General features: G+C 43.2%; 1 protein-coding gene and 1 long non-coding RNA gene across 4 annotated transcripts in view; one reads left to right on the top strand and one right to left on the bottom strand.

The window, feature by feature from the left end:
- The window catches only part of LOC311528952, a 151,882-nt gene that overhangs the window by 37,425 nt on the left and 91,880 nt on the right, over positions 1-22,577 (bottom strand). The window lies entirely within an intron of this gene.
- The window catches only part of NETO2 (neuropilin and tolloid like 2), a 49,794-nt gene that overhangs the window by 16,130 nt on the left and 11,087 nt on the right, over positions 1-22,577 (top strand). For 2 of the 3 annotated variants that reach the window (XM_084644491.1, XM_084644489.1), the window contains exons 2-7: positions 1,781-1,837; positions 7,685-7,825; positions 11,205-11,453; positions 16,153-16,197; positions 16,287-16,414; positions 21,158-21,386. In XM_084644491.1, coding sequence (XP_084500617.1) covers positions 1,781-1,837; positions 7,685-7,825; positions 11,205-11,453; positions 16,153-16,197; positions 16,287-16,414; positions 21,158-21,386 — 849 coding nt within the window. The remainder of the gene's footprint in view (positions 1-1,780; positions 1,838-7,684; positions 7,826-11,204; positions 11,454-16,152; positions 16,198-16,286; positions 16,415-21,157; positions 21,387-22,577) is intronic. The other variant, XM_084644490.1, reaches the window with a different exon arrangement.

Below are 22,577 nucleotides of genomic sequence, written 5' to 3' on the forward strand. Positions count from 1 at the left end.
TGACATTTTGGGATGGTGAAAGTTGCATGCTAGGAAACTGACCCCTTGCTCCCAGTCATCCGTGTGACTCGTTTCTGCCCCACCATGCATTGCCAACATTTCCCAGAAGACAGTGTGCTGATACGTATCCACTGTTCATCAACACAAGCACTCCTGGTGAGTACACACAGCGCTGACGCAAGGAGTTAAGTTTGCACATGCACAAGTGGTATACTAACTGCAGCAACTTTAAGATGATGTAATTTGCGGTGGCAAAAATTTCTAGTGTATACATGCCCAAAGATGATTCTGCTTTTTTTAAATGGTTGGTTGGTTCGTTGGAATATTTTCCCCTCACTTTTTCTAATATGCTTGGTTTTACTTTACTTTTACTTCTTGTGGCCTATGAATATGTTTAGGAATATTCCATTCTTGAGTTGTCCCAGGTGAGGTAAATTATCCTTAAACTCCAGACCTTCCCCACTCTGAGGCCAAAGCCCCATTCAGGCCTCACTCAGAGACCTGGATTAGAATCCTTTCTCTATAGGTGCTGTTGATGCTCATGCTGCAACTCACATGATGCATGGGAAAAGCCTAAAGACCACAGACAAGCAATTTGAGAAGCAAAGGTGACCTCATCCGACAGTTGTATTTGGGGGGGCTATACAAATAGAGAACATGGAACAAGCCTATACTTGAAAAGGCTGATGGTGCAAGCATCTGCCACACTAGTAACACAATTTATTAGCATATATGAGTGCTTGCAGTGGTGCACAAAGGTTGTGAGCTCTAGCAATTGCACCCATTCAGAGTAAAACTCTGTACCACTGTATTGTGCATCATTAATGCTAGTTTAGACAGAAACGGCTGCCCTTATAGTGGCATAATTGCAATCCGTCCTCCAAACACAGTAACACCATGCTGCTCAATATTAGGCTATGCATACACATCAAAAAAACAAACAAACCTGGAGCACTGAACCTTGGAGTCCGAGTCAATTGAGCTGCAGGGCTAAAAACATCAATATAGATGTTCCCACTTGGTCTGGAGCCTGGGCTCTGAAATCTGCTGATGGTGATGGGTGGCTGAGCCCAGGGGCCAACCTGAGTGGGAACATCTACATAGCTGTGCGGCTAAAAAATAGCAAAACCCAAGTCAATTGCGCTGGACTCTGAGAGTTGGTGCTATAGGTTTTTCTTTATAATGCAGACGTACCCTTAGTCTGCCCAGAAACTAGCCCATAGCCACTGGGCTTTGTGAATAGCAGGGGTGTGTGGCAGGGAAGGGTTTGAGAGAACACACAAACTGAGAACAGACTAGAACAGAGAGAGGCAAGAAGGCCAAGCATTAGCCTGTATGCACAGTGACCCTGGGAAAACTAAACAGTACTTTGGGTCTGATATTGGCAACAGAGGCTTGGGGTTTGTGTTCTTGATTCCTCCTGCATTCAGAGGAGCAGGATTTTGTATGTTCCTTGTAAATAAGATTTTGTCAAAGAAAATACCAGATGCTTCAATTTCTACTTCTATATGGAACATCCCTACGGCTCTGAATGTTGAGTAGCTTCTTTGTCTCAAAAGTAGATTAAAGTCCTTTATCTTCAGGACTGTAAATCCAGCACTTTTCACGAGCACTAAGTTTCCTAGGAATTAAAATAACTGATTTGCTTTTAATAAACCGGTATGTGTATTTTGACTCGTGATTTGGATTCATTTAGGTGTTGCCTGAGTAAGGGCTGCAGAAAGACTTCTGGTTTCTGCTTTCATTACTGATGTCTGTCTTGTTCTGTTTCTCTCACCAGTGTTGTTAATAACAATACTTGTAGTGGAAGGGATTGCTGTGGCACAGAAGACACAAGGTACAGTTTTGACAAGATTTTCTTTAAAAGAAATTTGTTTTTTGTAATTGTAAATAAAGCAAGTTAGGTAGATCCGGGAAATACAAAATGCTTTCTCATTAGGATATTTCACTTTGTAAGATTTACTTCAGTTTTTTATATATATTTTTCCTTATTTATTGCATTTCATTTTGCCAAATGAATACAACTCTTAATGAAAATAAAAAAGTTAACTGCAAATAACCAACTATCTTTTTCATATCCAGATCAGTTCAGTCCTTATAGGTAGAACAAAACAGTACAGAGCCCTCCATTTTTTGTGTATGTCAGCAAGCCTTTCCAATTTTTTTAATATGTCTGCATTCCCTCAAAATGTTAGGAGATAATCCCCATTGGGGGGTAGGGAAGAGGCAAATGGCATTACAAGCCAGTTTCTCCCTTAGATTGGAATAACCTGCATAGGAGAGAGAGAATTTCTCTGAGTTGATGCTTGCAGAATTTCTTTTGACTTCTTCTGCAGAATTCAGTCTCCAGAATTCTCCCAAGATTCTTATCTATTTTGGAGGGACCTACTAGAGGCTGCTAGGAACTCCTTTCACCATAGAATCCCCCTCAAAAGCCCAGTTCTCCAGTGTATAAGGGAAAGTTGCATAAGTACATTATGGTTGTTTCCCCTGTGAGAATGGGAGGATCTAGCAGAAACCCAGTTGTCCTGCCCTACCCTTTCCAAGCCTGCAGATCTTAAACTCCACCAAGGGATATCCATGGTGTTAAGATGGTAGAGAGGTGGCAGGGACATCTATGCCTGGAGGGCCCCTTCTGTGTGCATAGCTCCAGGGAGTGATCTGGTATGGTATCTTAGTTTATCAAACCAATTAACCTCAGGGCAGGGATCATAGTTTTCTAGGCCTGGTCTACACTACAGAGTTAGGTCGAATTTAGCCACATTAGGTCAATTTTAAAATGAATGCGTCCACACAAACAACCCCATTCCGTCGACTTAAAGGGCTCTTAAAATCGACTTCTGTACTCCTCCTCGGTGAGGGGAGTAGTGCTAAAATCAACCTTGCTAGGTCGAATTTGGGGTAGTGCGGATGCAAATCGACAGTATTGGCCTCTGGGAGCTATCCCAGAGTGCTCCACTGTGACCATTCTGGACAGCACTTTGAACTCTGATGCACTAGCCAGGTACACAGGAAAAGCCCTGGGAACTTTTGAATTTCATTTCCTGTTTGATCAGTGTGGCAAACTCCGCAGCACAGGTGACCACGTAGTCCCCCCAACAATAGCAAACAAGCTCCAGCATGGACCAAAAGGGAGACACTGGATCTGATTGCTGTATGGGGAGAAGCATCTGTGCAGGTCCAACTCCGATCAAAAAGAAGAAATGCAAATATATTTGCCAAAATCTCACAGGGCATGGTGTAGAGATGCCACAACAGGGACACACAGCAGTGCTGTGTGAAAGTTAAGGAGCTCAGGCAAGCCTACCAAAAGACAAAGGAGGCAAACGGTCGCTCCAGGTCAGAGCCCCATACATGCCACTTCGATGATCAGCTGCATGCCATTCTAGGAGGGGACCCTACCACTACCCCACCACTGTCTGTGGACACCTGCAAGGGGGAAGTCTCACGCAACAGGGAGGAGGATTTTGTGGATGAGGAGAATGCACAGCAGGCAAGCAGTGAATCCATTCTCCCCGCCAGCCAGGACCTTTTCATCACCCTGGAGCCAATACCCTCCGAAGGCGGGATCCTCAACCCTAAAGCTAGAGAGCACCTCTGGTGAGTGCACATTTGTAACTACAGTACAGGGTTTAAAAGCAATAGTGTTTAATGTTTGATTTGCCCTGAAGAATTGGGATGCCTTCGCGGCCAGTACAGCTACTGGGAAAAGTCTGTTCACATGTCCGGAGATGGAGCGGGAATCCTCCCGGGACATCTCCATGAAGCTCTCCTGGAGGTACAGGTACTCTGAAAGTATTCTGGAATCATTGCAGCACAAAGCATGGCAGCAAATGGTCCTGGGTTTTGGTCACATTGAAGCAACATTCAGTCTATATCTTTCTCTGTTAGCTTTAGAAGAACGATATCATTCATGGTCACCTGGTTGAAATAGGGTGATTTTTGTAAGGGAACAGTAAAAGGACCCCGTTCATGCTGGGCTGTTTGCGCTTGGCTAAAAGGGATCATCCCGGAGAATAGCCATGCGGTGGGGTGTGGGGAGATGTGTGCTGCACATCCATCTGAAAACCGCAGCCCCTCCTTTTAAATGTGAAATCCAACCCATTACTTGCTATGGGAAAGGATGGCGCTGAAGTTTGAAACCATTCCCACATGTTATGCATAAGAAGCCAACGCCACGTACCCTTTGTCTTACCGTGGCTGTAAGGAAACTGAATTCTGTTCCCCAGCCATGTGTGATGTGTCCCCATACCAGCAGGTGCTCAATATAAAAGGCAAAATGCGACCTTGTACGTAAAGAACATGTGCTGTCTGCTGTGAATTGCTTGATTTACTGTGAAAGAGTCTCCCCTTTTGTTCTCAGAAATGTATCATCTTATATTTTACTCTCCTTTTTTATCTTCCGCCAGGTGCAAATGTTTCTAGGCTCCTCCTATCATCTCCGTCCCTGAGGTTATCGCAGATTAGAAGACAAAAAAAAACCCGCACTCACAATGACATGTTTTCTAAGCTCATGCAGTCCTCCTGCACTGATAGGGTACAGCTGAATGCATGGAGGCATTCAGTGTTAGAGGCTAGGAAAGCATTAAGTGAGCGCAAAGAGCAAAGGCAGGGCGTGAAGAGCAGAGGCAGGAGGTGATGCTAAGGCTAATGGGGGAGCAAACGGACATGATAAAGCGTCTGGTGCAGCTGAAGGAAAGCCAACAAGAGCACGGACTCCCTGCTGCATCCATTGTAGAACCGCCTGACCTCCTCCCCAAGTTCCATATCCTCCTCACCCAGATGCCCCAGAATGTGGTGGGGGGAGGCTCTGGGCACCCAGCCACTCCACTCCAGGGGATGGCCCAAGCAACAGAAGGCTGTCACTAAAACAGTTTGATTTGTAGTGTGGCTACAATAAGCAATGTGGCCTGGTCCTTCTCTCCTCCCCCACCCAACCCGGGCTACCTTGTCAGTTATCTCCCTTTTTTTGTTTAATAAAGAATGCATGGTTTCAAAACAATAGTTACTTTATTTCGAAGGGGGGAGGGTGGTTGGTTTGCAGGGAATTAAAATCAACAAAAGGAGCAGATTTGCATCAAGGAGAAAAACACACAACTGTCACACCAAAGCCCGGCCAGTCATGAAACTGGTTTTCAAAGCCTCTCTCATGCACAGCATACCTTGCTGTGCTCTTCTAATAGCCCTGGTGTCTGGCTGCTCAAAATCGGACACGAGGCAATTTTGTCTCAACCTCCCACCCCGCCATAAACGTCTTCTCCTTACACTCACGGATATTATGGAGTTCACAACAAGCAGCAATAACAATGGGAATGTTTGGTTGCACTGAGGTCTAACCTAGTCAGCAAACAGCACAGTGAGCTTTTAAACGTCCAAAGGCACAGTCTACCACCATTCTGCACTTGCTCAGCCTATAGTTGAACTGCTCCTTACTACTGTTCAGGCTGCCTTTGTACGGCTTCATGAGCCATGGGAGCAAGGGGTAGGCTGGGTCCCAAGGATAACTATTGGCATTTCAACATCCCCAATGGTAATTTTCTGGTCTGGGAAGTAAGTCCCTTCTTGCAGCTGCTCAAGCAGCCCGGAGTTCCTAAAGATGCCAGCGTCATGCATCTTTCCCGGCCATCCCATGCTGATGTCCGTGAAACATCCCTTGTGATCCGCCAGTGCTTGCAGCACCGCTGATAAGTACCCCTTGCAGTTTACATACTGGTTGGCAAGGTGGTCTGGTGCCAAGATCGGGATATCCGTTCAGTCTATCGCCCCACCACAGTTAGGGAAACCCATTGCAGCAAAGCCATCCACTATGACCTGCACATTTCCCAGAGTCGCTACCCTTGATAACACAAGGTCAATAATTGCATTGGCTACTTGGATCACAGCAACCCCCACAGTAGATTTGCCCACTCCAAATTGATTCCCGACTGACTGGTAGCAGTCATGTGTAGCAAGTTTCCACAGGGCTATCGCCACTCTCTTCTCAACTGTCAGGGCAGCTCTCATCTTGGTATTCCTTCGCTTCAGGGTGAGGGAAAACAACTCAGAGTTCCAGGAAAGTGGCCTTACACATGCGAAAGTTTTGCAGCCACTGTGAATCATCTCATACCTTCAACACTATGCAGTCCCACCAGTCTGTGCTTGTTTGCCGGGCCCAGAATTGGCATTCCACTGTATCAGCCTGCCCCACTGCCACCATGATGTCCCAATTGCCACAGCACATGCTTTCAGGAACGTCTGTGTCCATGTCCTCATCAAAATCGTCCTTGTGCTGGCATCTCTTAGCCCAGTTCTGCTATACTGCAGGATAATGCGCGAGGTGTTTACAATGCTCACAACAGCAGCGGTGAGCTGAGCGGGCTCCGTGCTTGCTGTGGTATGGTGTCTGCAGGAGAGCAGAGTTGCAGCGGAAGCGGAGGATGACGACAGATGCCACAAGAAGAGATATTTATACAGAACGACGAGGACCTGTGAGGTGGATTCATGGCACCAGGAGAGCAGAGTTGCAGTGGATGACGACAACATGGAGAAATTTGCTATTGAGATGGAGTTCATTTACAAGAGCAGGAGAGCAGAGTTGCTGCGGAAGCGATGGATGATGACGGTTAGCAGTTGTACTGCATCATCTGCTGACAGCAGCACCCAGGACATAACAGCAGTGGTGACGATGAGCTGAGCTGAGCGGGCTCCATGCTTACCGTGGTATGGTGTCTGCACGGAAAAAAGGCACGAAACGATTGTCTACTGTTGCTTTCATGGAGGGAGGGGCGACTGATGACGTACCCAAAACCACCCGCAAAGATGTTTTTGTCCCATCAGGCATCGGGAGCTTAACCCAGAATTCCAATGGGCGGCAGAGACTGTGGGATAGCTACCCACAGTGCACTGCTCCGTAAGTTGATGCTAGCCACGGTTAGTGAGGACACACTCCGCCGACTTAATGTGCTTAATGTGGACATACGCAATCGATTTCTAAAAATTGACTTCTATAAAATCGACCTAACTTCATAGTGTAGCCATACCCTCTCGACACTAGTGCAATATTACTTCAACTTGTTTTATTATTAATACTGCCACGTTTAGCAATAACTATTTTAAACATTGTAAATATTATAATGAACCACATACTATAGATGAAGGTCTTAATTCAAGCGTATGTGCTTGAGTGCAATCCTGAATCAGGCCAACAGCAGTAATGTAAACAGAGAAATCAAGGATCCAGTCCTGCTAAGCCTTGCCCTTTTACTTTAATAGGTCAAACTTGCATATGAGCGTGAAAGAAAACTGGGTGGTAATATTGAGTGGGGGGGTTTTCTGTAGCATTTTAGTTCATTGTAAAGGAGTATAGCAGTATTGCATGCCACAGTGACTGACTTGAAAAGAAGAATGTACTCAAGATTCTAACTCTTATCACAGGTTCCTTACCACTTCTCAGTAATAACTATGCAGATTTGATATTCCAAAATAGTGGGTGGGATCTGCCATGCTGCTAAACTATAATATGCTTTTTACAGAAATAAAATCCCTTTGCTAAATAGGGACAGCTGGCTAGTATAAGAGGATCTGCAGGTAGCACCAGCTGTCTCTTCCCTCTGACAGTTAGTGCCACACCCTAAGATATACTGTTCCAAATGGATGGTTTTTGTTTGTCTCTTGTAGTATACACGTGTGATTTTTCTTTTTAAAGGTGGGCAGAATATTGGAGTAAATCACATACCATCTACACAGTGTGACAACTGGGTTCGGACAAGCAATGGAGGCCATTTTGCTTCACCAAACTATCCTAATTTGTACCCACCAAACCAGGAGTGTATCTACATTTTGGAAGGTACTAACATCCTCTTCCTCCTTTGGTGTATTGTATTCTTACTGTTGAAAGTATAGGAAGTGGAACTGTTCTACTATTCTGTTTATATTAAGTAAAGTTACTTGGACAATATTGGTAATACGTTCATTTGCTTCTGCAGATGTTAGGCTGAGTAAGGAGGGGACACGTTTGGGCTGCAAAACAGTAACTACAAATTCCTGGAATACTTAAACATTTATGAATTAACACAAAGCCCTTATTTAGTGACAGTTAGGGATGTATCAGGTCCCTCCCAAATCCTTGAAAGCATAGAAATAACAAGTTTAAAGGAGAAGTCTTTAGCTTTCCTCCCCACTGTCGCATCATCTACAGCAGGGGTCTCCAAACTTTTTGAATCGCGCACCTCCAGGGCCAGCTCTGGGGAAGCAAAAAAAAAAGCTGCAGCTGAAGACGGAGCAGGGAGAGCCGAGCTGCCGCCGGTGTGCCGCCGAAGACTGAGCTCCCCCTGCTGTGCACCCCCAGGGAGAGTCTTGCACACCCCACTCTGGAGACCACTGACCTACAATACTAATGCACTCTGAAAGGGACACTCTGCCATCTCCACCACTTCAAAAAGACAGTATCTATCCCCATCTTCATCCAACTCGGTGTCACACAGAATCTCAAAGCTGACCTTGTGCTCGCCTGTATCCGCAGGGAGACACGCATCTGACTGTCCTGTAGCCTGTTCATTTGCAGACTTAGGGTGCTTCAGTGTGGCTGAGCTCCCCGTTAAGGTTGTGTGTGACGGGGCAAAAAAAAAATCCCATTAACTCAAAAAATGTACTGCAGTGAGAGTTTGCTGAATAAGGACTGCAGGACTTGGGCCACACTGAACAGATTCCTCTCATAGGGATTCATATAAAACCAGTTAAGTCCATAGAAGGACCCCCACTCACCCCCACACTGACTTCAGTGGGATTGTCCTCAGACCTCTAGTGATGAAACTAAGTATTCCTGTGTCACTGCAAGTCTCCTTTACAATATCCTGTGGTGAGTTTTCAGTTTCAGTGGTGTCTTAGCCATAAGTATAGTATATTTGGTTTTCTCTTGAATGCATTTATGGTCCTTTGTGTCTTATTTATGACTGAATATACTTTGAGGCAGATATTCTGCCATGCTCTGATCCCTTTGCCCTGCACAGGCCACGTGGAATGTGCTGAGACTGGCCACAGACTCCTAGCGGGAAATTTCCCTGGCATGAGGGAGTTCCCAACAGGCAGAGAGCGGGTTCCTCTGCCTCCCTCCCTACAGCTCCCAGTGCAAGGATGTAGAGGGGGCATGGGCGAGTACAATGCTCTCCAGCAATTTTCAGGTGGTATATAGTCCCTTAGGTATCACTGCCAGCTGGTAGATTTTAAAGCAGCTCCTTGCTTCTCTACTCCACAAGTCAAAGTCTAACAGATTAATTTGGTATAGTATATACCTAGTGTGACTTGAGGTGCCTAGGTTAGCCCACAATGAAAATACCCAGGGCAGGCTGCAAAAAGGAGAGCAGATTCTCCCAAAATTGGTGGCTAACATTGTCGTTAGATTAACCAACCAGTTACACGCCATGCTCCTGATCCATCACGCTGGTTATCAAGAATCTTTTAAATCACACAGCCCTCTTTATTGCATCCCAATCTCTGGCTCCCAATCAGCAAATAGGTCCAGTAAAGTGAGAAGTTGTTTGTTTAAAACTCTACTCACTATACAGAATGTTCTTCTGATCCCCAAAGGGCCAGCCACTACTAGTTTGCCAGGTCACTACTAGTTTGGATCTTACCCAAAATACCACGCTGCTAGCCAATACTTTACTATCTAAAACAAAAGTTTATTATAAAAGAAAGGAAAGAGGAGTGTTGTTAAATGATGGAAAGCAATCAGATACATACATATGACTTCAGAGTCCATATATAAGATTTTTAGCAGCATTGGTGAGTTGGCTGGCTTGTGAAGTCCCTCTGGAACACATCCAAAGGTTGGATGGGTCACTCAGTCCTTTATTCAAAGGACCAAGATATTATTGATCTTTGTAGAGAAGTTACTCCAGAGGTGAGAAGCAGGATTGAAGACAAAAAGGCAGCTGCATTTTCTCCATTTTATATCCTTTGCCCCAAACACAAGCTCACAGCATATGGGCATGGAAAAGAATGTGGAGTCCCCTGTCCACAGGCATGTTCCTACGTGTCCTGCTGACTCATAGGTGTAGGTAGCCCCTGGCTTCTTCTTGATTGCCCTCGATGAGCCATGAAGCAGGCTGGATATTGCTGATTCCAATCTGTCTGGGGTGTCACCCAGAAACACAGCACAAATTTGAGATTCAAATATATCTCATATATTAAGTTATAATAACTCAGGATACAAAGATGATATATATACATATAAACAAGATTATCCTATTTAGCAAATAACTTTTCCACTGATACCTTACATGGCATATCTTGTAAGATTCATTGCAACTTTGTGATATTGGTATCAATAATTTTATAAATGGTCACCCATATTCCATACAGTGTTGTTGCTAGAACAAAGCATTTTCAAACTATACACAGAGTAGGTGGGCGCCACGAGAAAGGCACAAAAAAGAACCTTGGGTACTTGCACTTCGTGCCTGATGAAGGGCCTGATTCAAAGCCCATTGAAGTCAGAGACTCCCTTTGACTCCATTGGGGTTTAGATCAAGTTCCTGGGTGTCGAACTTTAGACACCCACATTTGAATAATGAATGTGTATATGCATCCTGGTGTATATTGTAGGAGCTATTTAAACTCTCAGTAAAGATTCAGTTACGAAAAGAACTATTGAGAGTCACCTTCCACCCATGTAGTTGAAGAGTTTGAAAAACAGTGAGTTGGAAGAAATCTGGGCTTCATTTTCAGAAACATTTGACTAATGAACACCAAGGACCCAGCCGTCAGTCAAGACCTCCTTTTCGACTCCCTCCCCGCCCATCTTTTTCCCCTTTCTCTCCCTGCCTTGTCTGTGTTATCTCCCCATTAGTTGTAAAATACTGACTTATTTGATTTTTGTAGTTTAATACTAAGGCTGTTAAAATGTGTTTTGTGTATGTATGTTAGAGGTGATAATTTTAAGCTTTTTGTGGGGGGTAGAGGTCTTTGTGATGTTCGTATTAAAATAATAAAACCTTACAGCCTACTGAAAAAATGCAAAGGTTACCTGATTATGCAGAAGGCATTCTAATTATACAGGGTGTCAGTTACTTCAGTAAGCTTACTAGACTGACTTTGAGAAGTGTCACATGCCTCTGATTTTTACACTTTTTTTGGGGTTTTGTTGCTTCATTATTTCACTGCCTAGTGTCAGTGTTTCACACGTTATCAATTAATACTGTGTTGAAACTTTTATTGTGTTGTAGCTGCTCCACGCCAAAGAATTGAGTTGACCTTTGATGAACCTTATTACATAGAACCCTCATTTGAATGTCGATTTGATCACCTTGAAGTTCGAGATGGACCTTTTGGTTTTTCCCCTCTCATCGATCGTTACTGTGGTCTGAAAAGTCCTGCACTAATTAGATCAACAGGGAGGTTTATGTGGATAAAGTTTACTTCGGATGAGGAGCTAGAAGGAGAGGGATTTCAAGCAAAATACTCGTTTATACCAGGTAAAGATACCTTATTAAATAGCTTCTTACATCGTCTAGTTGTTGTTTTTGCTCGGACAGAATTTCAAACTAATATCAAGGTACAAATTCAAGACTTTAAAATCTCAGTTCCATCTACTGCCATGAACTCAGTAGCTGTTTATACTGGCAGTTGGGAGCTGTATTTCGTGACTGGTACAGCTGTGAGCAGGGTTAGATAACATGGTGGCCAAAAACATCTGAGCACTGTCAACCCTACAGCTTCCTCTATTGCTGAAACTGGGGGAGCTAAACCTGGTGGAAAATTACAGGCCCTAATTTTCAGAGTAAAGAGGTCAATGCTGAGGGTTTTAGGGAATTCTCCCACAGTTGTTCTACAACCAGCACAGCTCCATGGGTGCTGTAGTAGGAATGTCGGGGTTAACTAGCCCCTGGAAATTTCCCCACCATGTTACCTGTGTTAGCTTGACATGATATCAAAAACAGCAGCAGCCAGTCTACACTACCATTCCAAACTTTTTAGCACGGGTGCTAGAATAGCACTGAAGGAATGCACAAAGAATCCTAGGCATAGCCAGTCTGGGAGTGGAGGGTGCTCAGTACCTCATAGTGGTTGCACAGCACCTGACCGATTTAGTCCTTTAGTCTGTGATGTGGACTATGCCCATCTCATGTCTTCTTTTTTAAAGAGATACTAAGTGGACTGAACTAATGTTTGAAAATTGGTTACTGAGACTATGTGGTAACTCTTTAAACATATTAAAATTGGTATCTATCAAATCACTATTGATTATTTCAGAGCTTCATAATAAGATCTGACACGTTTTCACATGGACTCAAGAGTTCTTAACATTTGGTCAAAAATCCACATTTGTAAGGATGCCTCAGTCGGTCCATTTGTGGTCCTTTTCAGAGCCACCTTAATCTGTGAAGAAAAACATACGTGTATAATAGTGTAAATATGTATTTTTTTCCAAAGAGGGCAACATGCCTATGGAAGGCATTAGTCTGTAGCCCTGTCTACACAAGCAATTGTAAATCATGGTAAGAACCTGGAAACAACAGAGCATAATTGCTGATTCACAGCTTGTATACAGCCTATCTAACAACTCTAAGAATGGTAAGAGTTTTATTTACCACACAATCACTTTTCGTAATAGCACTAAGCTAACCCAGTCTTGAGAACTTCCTCACAAACATAGTTTAAGAAACTGAACACGATAAAGAAATTTAAGATGGCTTAAAAGAGGATAGCAAGGCTAGCGTTTAAACTGTGCTGCTTTCTCCAATATGCATCATATTAGTCAAAAGCTAGGGCCATGTTGTGGCTTCTAAGCCATCATTTACATGGGGCAGGAATAGCAGGGAGGATATAGCATGGAAGGGCTACCTCAGCAGCTGTAATGAGGCATACAGACTGTCTCTGAAGGTGCTAGAAGAAGCATGTTCCTACTTGCTGCCTCCTTTTAATGTGTAGCATATAGTCCCTCTGCAGGCTTCAGACCAGTAGCTCAATCTGTGTGCAATGGGCCATAGTTCTCTCCCCTTCCCTGCTTATGTAAAGTGATAGGATTAGTGCAGCTTGCACTCAAGGAGCTCAAGAATATGGATTCTGTTGTCTCCCTGTGCCAATGCATCTTCCCTACACCCTCTTTGATCCTGAGCTGTGTGCCCCTGACTAGAGGCAAACAGAATCTGGTACCAAATGTACCAACTAGGGCAGGGGCCTGCAAACGTTTTGGCCTGAGGGCCGCATCAGGTTTCAGAAATTGTATAGAGGGCCAGTTAGGGTAGGCTGTGCCTCCCCAAACAGCCAGGCGTGGCCCCGCCTCCTGATGTGTGTCCCCCCCGTCCCCCCCATCTACCCTCCTCTGCTTCTCGCCTCCTGAGGTCCCGTCCCGTCCCCCCCTCCCCATTCACCTGTCCCTGGAACCCCCATCCTTGACTGACCCCCACCACCCCATCCAACCCCTCCTCTCATTCCTGATTGCCCTGCCCTATTCAACCCCCCCTTCTCCCTGACCACCTCCGGAACCCCTGCCCCTGACTGACCCCTGCCACATCCAACCACCCCTTCTCCCTGTCTCCTGACTGCCCCCCCCAGGACCCCTGTCTCCATTCAACCCCCCCCCACCACCTCATCCAATCTCCCCTCCTTCCTGACTGCCCCCCACCGGGACCCCTACCCCCATTCAACCCCCCTGTTCCCCACCCTCTGACCGCCCGGACCCCTGTCCATACCCCCCCCAAACTCTCCTGCCCTCTATCCAACATCCACCGCCCCCTTACCGCGCTGCCTGGAGCACCAGTTGATTGTAGCCCGGCTGGAGCCAGCCACGCCACCATGCAGCACCGAGCACTGAGTCAGGCCGGGCTCTGAAGCTGCACTGCCCCAGGAGCTCACCGCCCCGAGCATTGTGTCGGTGGTGCGGCGAGGTGAGGCTGTGGGGGAGGAGGGACAGCAGGGGAGGGGCTGGGGACTAGCCTCCCAGGCCAGGCAGGAGGGTCGGCCTGCGGGCCGTAGTTTGCCCACGTCTGGACTAGGGTATAATCTCAGGCATGCAAAGCTGGAGAAAATGGCTTAATGGGCTAAGCATCAGCTTTTGAAATACGTAGATTCTCTGGAACCGTGGTTTCAAATCCTAAGAGTGTTGACTCAGCTCTTCGTTCTGCTGAGGCAGATTTGAGCACATTATGGGGGCAGGGCGGAGAAGAGGAATATTTTGGTTGCAAGCTCATTTTTAAAAAAAAAACAAACTGAGGTTATTTCTGCTCTGTGTGGAAATAAAGTTCCTATGGCACCTTTGGTGAGAGAGGATTTGATCTAATGTCCTTGTGCAGAATGCTCTGCTCCAGGTGGCTGTATTTTAGATACTGTACATATAGTTATAAGCACTTTAGGATCCTTTGGGACCAAAAGCAAAATATAAATGTCAGCTATTGCGACAAGTGTTATATACACAGGTGTAACTGCTTTATGTTTCCTCTCTTTCCCAGACATGCCCTTCATCTCCAGAATCATAGGAAAATATTATACATTAGTATAAGTGTTCAACAGAACTGTTTTCACTCTTCTGTGGATTTAGTTTCTCGTGCTGTTCCGATTAGCATGGGTCACTAAACCTTTGGGAACCGTGTGGGATGTGCTAAAATGTTCTTGCAGGGGTTGTATGGATGTGTGCGCCAAGCTACCTTCCAAAGCAATTGAACTAATATGTCATTCTCAAAACCAAGTTAGCTTAGTGCTAGCAAGGCTCGGGCTTGTATTCTAAATCTGCCACGCACATATTTATTTTTGTGGTGGACTGTAATGACTGTGAAAGAACCATTATATTCTGTTTTCATTCTTTTACATTTTCACAATATGTTTAAATATTTGAAGTACCAGTGACAATGAACAAAAATCAGAAAAAGAAATTAAGCCTCACAAAACACTTAAATGACACTAAGTAATTGACTTAAATTCACAAGGAAGAGCAAATTCAGAAAGGAGGTTGAAACTCTGACTTGCAGAGGTTTCCCTACAGTGAACATATGTGCCAGACTATATAGCTCAATGGTAGTGGGCAAGGATGGAATTTTCCCAACTGTCTTAAGTATTTAAGTCAATCAGGATTTATGCATTTTTTGTTTAACTGTAAATCCCTTTTATAGATAAAGGCCCACACAAATTCTGCGCCTTGAGCTCAGTGGGAGCAGGATTTGGTCCAAAATGGACATGCAGCCATTGCATGGGCAAACACTAGCATCTGCACAATAATAATAGATTACCATTTGCCCACACACTTTGTGGAGCTGTTTGTGGACTGGAACACTGGTATACAAAAATTCAGGTTTTGCCTGTGCAACACATGCACATGTAACTTGCAAGGCTCACCTGTTGAGTTGTGTGTGGGGAAAAATACTAAACTGCTCATGAAAATGTGAGTGCTTGCACATGCAATGGTGCATGCTCATTTTGGACCAAATTCTGGTTCCACTGAAATGAAGAGACAAATGCTGGAGCTTTCTGTTGCTCCTCTGCTGTGGACCTCTTTGGAAAAATCTGCTCTGAACTCATTAGCAGTACAATTTCCAGGCAGGTATGTATAGAACACAGTTCAAGAGAAACCTAGGGCTAAATTATGTCCTTAGATGCATGTCTGTGGCTACCAGTGACATCAATGGGAGACGTGTGTATCCAAGGGAAAATCTTGATCCTTGTTGCTTGTTTACCCTTTGTTGTAATGTTCCTGAGTAACTAGTAATTCCAGAACTCTGATCTTGCAACATCAAATTGAACTAATAAACCTCTTCTACCTGATGCTGTACAGAGCTATTTATATACCCTTTGATCCTGCAGTCTGATGTGCACAGGTATATCCCTGTGCCCTTGTGGAGCTCTGTTGATTTTAGTGTAAGCCAGCACAGGTGCAGGGATCCATCAGTGCAGATCAGGTTATAGGATTAGGTGGGAATAAAAAACAAAGGAAATTCTAGTGTGGTGTTAACCACCTCCATTATATTAGAAATATTAAACCATCTTAGTGAGGTATGGTCATGTATCATGGAATCAAGCCTCAGGTAACAAGAGTATCACATCTCTCCCATTGATTCAATATCTGTTCTAGCACTTGATATTTTGTGGTGTGTTAGGAAATAGATTGTCTCTAGATTGTGTTAAACCTTGAAGTGATTCTCAACTGCCAGCCCCAATGATTTGTGACTTCTTTTGTTGCAGATCCAGACTTCACTTACCTAGGAGGTATTTTAAATCCCATCCCAGGTCTAGTATTACAATACCAATTTATTTGTACATGAAATTTTTAATCAATCTCATGTTGCATTTGACAGCAAGTTGTATGTTCTTTCTAGACTGCCAGTTTGAGCTTTCAGGAGCTGATGGAATAGTACGTTCCAGTCAAGTAGAACAAGAAGAGAAAACAAAACCTGGACAAGCAATTGACTGCATATGGACAATTAAGGCTACTCCAAATGCTAAGGCAAGGCCATTTATATCATTAAATATATAATGGGCTTCTAAAGCCCATTAGTAATAGGGAATGGTCATTAGTAATTATTTACAAAATGTCTCACTTTCATTTAAATTAATTAGCTATTGGCAGTTGAGGAAATTAAGATAGATACTTGTTTCTGAAATAAATATAACTGCAGGTCCATTGATGCAGCTACTGTTCCCGGACCTGAAATTTATAATGTTCAGACACTTTGATAATTTTATGGGTTACATGTTTAAAGGGCCTGCAACTTGGCCTCCAGTTTAATGGGTACAGTTAGCTGTAGACAAAGGGTAGTCTTAGGTAATGTTTGTTACCTGATATGTGAGCAAAATCGGGAATTTATGGAACCTCTATACCTGTGCCTACAGAACTGGAGTCTGTGTATAGAAACAGAGTCCTATTCCACTCCAATTAGTCAGTGGGAACTTTGCCATGGGATTCAGTGGGAAAAGAATCAGGCCTGCTAACAAACATATACCATTGAACCTCCTTTCTAAAACTGGTCACATTTGTAGCATGTGGGAATCTTACATATTCAGTTTGTGGATTACTACATGAGTGTGTCACTGAAGTTTTACCATCTTATGCATTAACCAAGTAACTGTTTCTGAGATTCTTCTTTGAGTATGTGTCATTGTAGCTGTACTTGTGCCTAATGCACACAAGACTGGATTCTTTCAATAGCCGTGGCCGTTAGGGTCGAGCACAGCCCCTGTGCCTCCTCGTCCTCCCGTAACAGGGCATAAAGGGTGGAGTGGCTGTGTCCCTCCCTCCGCTCTCATACTCAACATGGCAGGGAGACAGAACCCGGTGAGTGTCCAAGCTGCAATATTCTAAAATTTTCTTTCACCAAATTTATGAAGAAATCTTACCTTCACACTCTCAAAACATGGAAGGAGATTTATATAAATGCTAATCCTCCTGTGCAGAGGGGCAAAGTGCATTGCACCAACAGCCATGCCTCATGTTGGACTTCAGACCCTGGCCATCCTATGACTGACTGATCTCCATCAAGGTCGATGTCTCTTTTGTATAGAAGTGATCCACCTTTTCTTCCAGGGCTTATAAATGCAGGTACACTTGGCTCAAACTACAGCTGCTAGATCAGTCCATGAGGGCCACTTTGAGCTCACAGAATGCTCCTCACTCAGAAGACTGTCTTCCTTGTGGCTATCTCTTCAGCCAGCAGAGTAAGTGAGCTTCAGGCGCTTATGGCTAGACACCTACTGCAGTGTTTCAGAGCGAAATAATGCTAATAAGACATCACCCAAAATTAATTCAAACCAAAACCACACAACACAGGAGAAAAGTTGCACACACTAAATGTATCCAGGACTTTGGTTTACTCTTGTCAATGTAATGAAGCAATCAGACTATTGTCCCATCTTTCTGGCTATAGCCAAGGTAATCTCATCACAATGACTTGCATTGAATTAACTATTTTGAATCTCACTGTTAGACAGTTGGTGTACCTCACCCACCGAACATCAAGGCTCACTCCACCTGCTTCAGAAATGTATAAGTATGAGAATTTTATATGCAATGAAGTGATGTGGAGTAAACCACTGACCTTGCTGGAATTTAGCTGGTAGGTTAGATGCCAAGTTCAGGAGAGCAGTACACAATTATTGTTCAATAGATGCAGCAGGAACTTTATCCTGAGGGGAATGGGGATACTGCTTACTAGTCCCCTACAGTACAGTTCAAGCTGTAAACAGTTTCTTACCCTACACTAATTATGGTTCTTCAAGATAATGTAGGCAGTGTGGATCCCATGACTCTCCCTCCATCCTCACTTTTAAAGAATCCTATCTCAAGCACACCTACAGTGGGATCCACACTGACTACATCTTGAAGAACTACAGTTCCTATAGGGTAAGTAATAGCTGTTTAAGCTGCATGCCTACTTGTGATAGGATAAAAAATAGCATGATGCAAGAAAAAAAAATAGAGGGAAAGGAAGTAAATGTTCTCTACCCTATTGGAAATAAAACCAGTTGTTGAAGGTCAAGGGGGCTTGATCTTTCAGGGTACTGAGCACCCTCAACTCCCAGAAGAATTGAGGGTAGCCAGCACTTTGTGGGATTAGACCCAGGGTGCCAAATATATCTTCTGTGGTACATATGCAAGAGATATAAATATTCTTCAGTAGAGCTGATCAGAAAATGGGTGGTGTCTTTCCCTCCCCCCCAAAAAAATGGACATTGGTTTTCAACAAACTTTTTTTTGGCTGAAACCTTTGGCAAAAACTCAAGTTTTTCACAGAAAACAGACACTTTCTTTAATTGAGTTGAAAAATCAGTTTAGACAGAAAACTTTCCAACAGCCCTAGTTCTCCAGCTTCCCAAATAGTACCAAAAATAACTACCTAAACCATAAGAATAATAGGGGACAAGAGAGTCGGGTAACAACAGAAAAAAATAACTTTATTGCACGTTTTGAGGAAGTGACTCATACCTCCCAAAAGCTCTATCCTGGAGTGAGTTACAGAAATTGTCATTCCAGAAATGATTTTTCAAAAATCATTTTTTGTCTTGTTTTCTATTTGGAGTACTCCATGCCTAAATTATTTTAATAATTATTGAATGTTGCTTAAAGCCAGTTCTGTAGTTGAGTGGCTCTTGAGACTAGATTATTTTTCTAAATGATTTGAGCTTTACACTTATTTTTAAACTGTTGAGCTAAAAATTGGTCTCCTGAGTTCTGGTTTTGACAGGATTCTGACATTGAACAGTTGTATGGAACAGCCTTGGGTGTTTTGTCCTTTTATGAGAAAAAGAAAAAAGGTTTTCAATTTCCCAAATTTGATTTTATTTTTTTTGTAATAAAAAATAAATCTGAAAATTGACAGTCACTGAAGACTTTAAAAAAAGCTTATGCATCATTGATATTCTGAAATAACCTTCAAGGATTCAGAAAAGTTCTATAATATATTAATCAACATTCTAATGAGGAAGCCTCTAATAGTATTAACTTCTCTGTGGACAGCAGAAATCCTGAAAATTCTTTTCAATAGGCACAGAAACCAGATGCATCTTTCACTGAGCAGAAACTTTTTGGAAAAAATTGTGCCCTTGATTTGTGTACACAGCACAGAGCAAGGGTGCAACGTGAGTGCTAGCTTGAGTATTAATGTTTTATTCCTTCCATTATAGTTTCACAGCAGGAATAAAAATCCAATTACTCAATAGTTATGAGTTACATATTTCAGCTAAATGCTGAGCGCCTGCAGCTCTGTCTGACTTCAGCGGGATATGAAGTCAACAAAAGCTACAGTTGCTGTAATAATGGGGGACAGCAAGGAGAGACATGAAACACTCACCTAAATGGTACTTTACAATTTGCAATACTGAGCACAGACTGAAGTAGGTTACAGTGAAAAAGTTTCAGATATAAACTACTAGAGAGAGTATTTTCTCACATTAAGGGGAAAAAAAAATATGGGAGACACTGGCTTTCAAACATGGTGCGTAAGGGGCATACTACCCGCATTTTGCCTGTGAAGAACACTGGGAGTTGCAATGGCTTAGGGTGCTAGGGGGAATACGTACTAGCCTGCTACCCATTAAGTTGCTTGTGGGCCTTGCTACTGTTTAGAGATACCCTTAGTGTACTGCAATAAGACACCTGCAGCTGACCTGTGTCAGCTGACTCAGGTTGTATGGCTATATAAAATTGCAGCAGAGACCCAGAGCCCTGGCTGCAGCCCAAGCCTGGATATCTGCATTGCAATTTTATAGCCCCAAACCCAAATTTGCTGACACAGGCCAGCCACTGGTGCTTTATTGTAGTGTAGACATACCCTAAAAGTTTCGTAGCGCACTTTGTTTGAAATGGCAGTATGTCAAAACAAACAGCAATATGTGAAAGCACGCTACAGAACTTTTAGTGCCCAGTGGCAGGGTCACAGGTTTCTGCTGCAGATGCACCTGAAGGAAAATAGTTTAAAATTTGTCTATTTGCACTTCAAATTCCACCTTAGTCTTCCTATTCCTTATTATGTATGGTCTGCTGTAATATATGGTCCTCATTCTTGTCTTTGGGTTGGATTTCCAGCCTCTGAGGGATACCAGTTTGGCTCACATAACCTCTTGAATCTTACCCTTCAACTCGAATCGTTCGTGTTTTGCATTCCTGCTTCTATTTAGGTTGTGTCTGCCTCCATGCTGAGTTTAAGGACTTGTTTCCTTTTTTTTTACTTTAGGATTCTTCAACTAGATTTCTCTGGTTTGTTTTTTTAAATCAGTCTTTCTAAAGTTCAGAAACCTTCCACAGAAAAAAGCCTTTCCCAAAATCCTGAAAAATAAATTCATGCATTCTTCTTGTATATTGCTTACATCTGTTCTAGAATGTGCTTGAAAGCCGCTCTCTTCAGCCTGCACCATTTTTTGTATTACAAGCTTTGCTTTTCTTGTACGCTTACGTAGAGAAAACAAGTTAGTCAATTTTCATTGGGAAGTTCTTGTCATTTATTGATACTTAGGATAAAATAATTGCAAATAATATTCCATAATGATGTCATTTTGTGAGGGAATCACTGGTTCTGAAACTGTAAGCATACAATACGAGAGTTTGTGAACTTGGAGTTTCGTGCCTATACAAGGACGACAGAATACTGTGTAATCCAGGTCTACTGGGAGGCTAAGAGAAAAATTCTGTCCTGTTTTATTACTAAGGCATTCTGTTTCTCTTTTCTTAGAGGTTGTGGGGTTTTGTTTTAAACAGATTTATTTGAGATTCCTGGACTACCAAATGGAGCACTCAAATGAATGCAAGAGAAACTTTGTAGCTGTGTATGATGGAAGCAGTTCCATTGAAAACCTGAAGGCAAAGTTTTGCAGCACAGTAGCAAACGATGTGATGCTGCAGACGGGAACAGGAGTGGTACGGATGTGGGCAGATGAGGGTAGCAGACTCAGCAGATTCAGAATGCTGTTCACTTCATTTGTTGATCGTAAGTACATCCTCCGTTATCTTAGTGGCCAAGCGCTGAATGTATTTCAGAAAAAGCATCAGCTTTGTGTTATATGAGCACCAGGCATAACAAAAAAGTTGATTCTCAGTTCACACACCCCCTAGTCAGAGGGGAACAAAATACTCACTTGATTATTATTCATGGACACTGTTCCTAGGGGCAGATTTTCTCATAAAGGCCTGCCTTACATTTGAACCCAGTAATAGCCAGTTTCAGATGCTAAGCCTTTTCTTGAGAGGAGTTCCATAGCCAGGGTCCTGCTCTTCCCCACCATCTGATAATCTAAATCTAGATTCCCCCTGCTGCATTGCCTGTGGAGCAAAGTTCTCTTGGATGGTGAGGGAGCCTTTGAGTGAGTTAGGTCCCAATCTGTTAAGGACTCCATAGGTTAAGACCAGGATTGTGAATGCTGTTCTGAGATTCTGTAGGGATTGCATGTAAAAAGTTTAATGATGATGTTTGCGACACTTATGATTCAAGATGTTTTAGGTGGGACAACATTTAATAGTAGGTTAATATACTACCCCTTATTCTGCATACTTTACCCCTAATCTGGATGAGTTGCATAGCCTCAGTCTGTTCCCATGTGGACACACATCCATATCACACCAGATAATTTGAAACAGTTGGCAGGCTCACTACAAGAGAGGCCAGAGCTTGGAACTGTAGAGCAGGCATGAGGTATGTTGGAAGAACAGCACAGGAAACCTAGCACAGAGTTTGCTTATTGCATGCCTGCCATTTGACACTAGCACAATCATTCTTGCGTTTTTCTTAATGTTAAGTTTCCAACTACTGTGACCTGAATAATAGATATTGTACAGGTTTGGTTGTAGAGAGAGCGCAAAACTAATTGACAATGCTGCTGTTTCTTTGCCTGATCCTGGAAGTGATACTGCTCAACACCTTGCAGGGTTGGTCTTTTTTAAATTTATCTGTTTTATAGTGGTATTTTATTGTTTCATAAAACATTAGAGTTCAAGTTATACACTCATATAAAAATTTACTTGCCCTGAAACAATCCTTCTGTTGTGACGGTGATTTTTAAGAGGAATAGGATATTTCTACTTTAAGAAACAACTACAGATGATATTCCAGAAACTTGTCTAGTGTTTTAATACTTTTCCATTCCTTTTCTGTAACTACCACTTTTAGGTACTGGTTGCTAAC

Source organism: Lepidochelys olivacea (assembly GCF_965140295.1).
Source record: "Lepidochelys olivacea isolate rLepOli2 genome assembly, chromosome: 12".
Lineage (NCBI taxonomy): Eukaryota > Metazoa > Chordata > Testudines > Cheloniidae > Lepidochelys > Lepidochelys olivacea.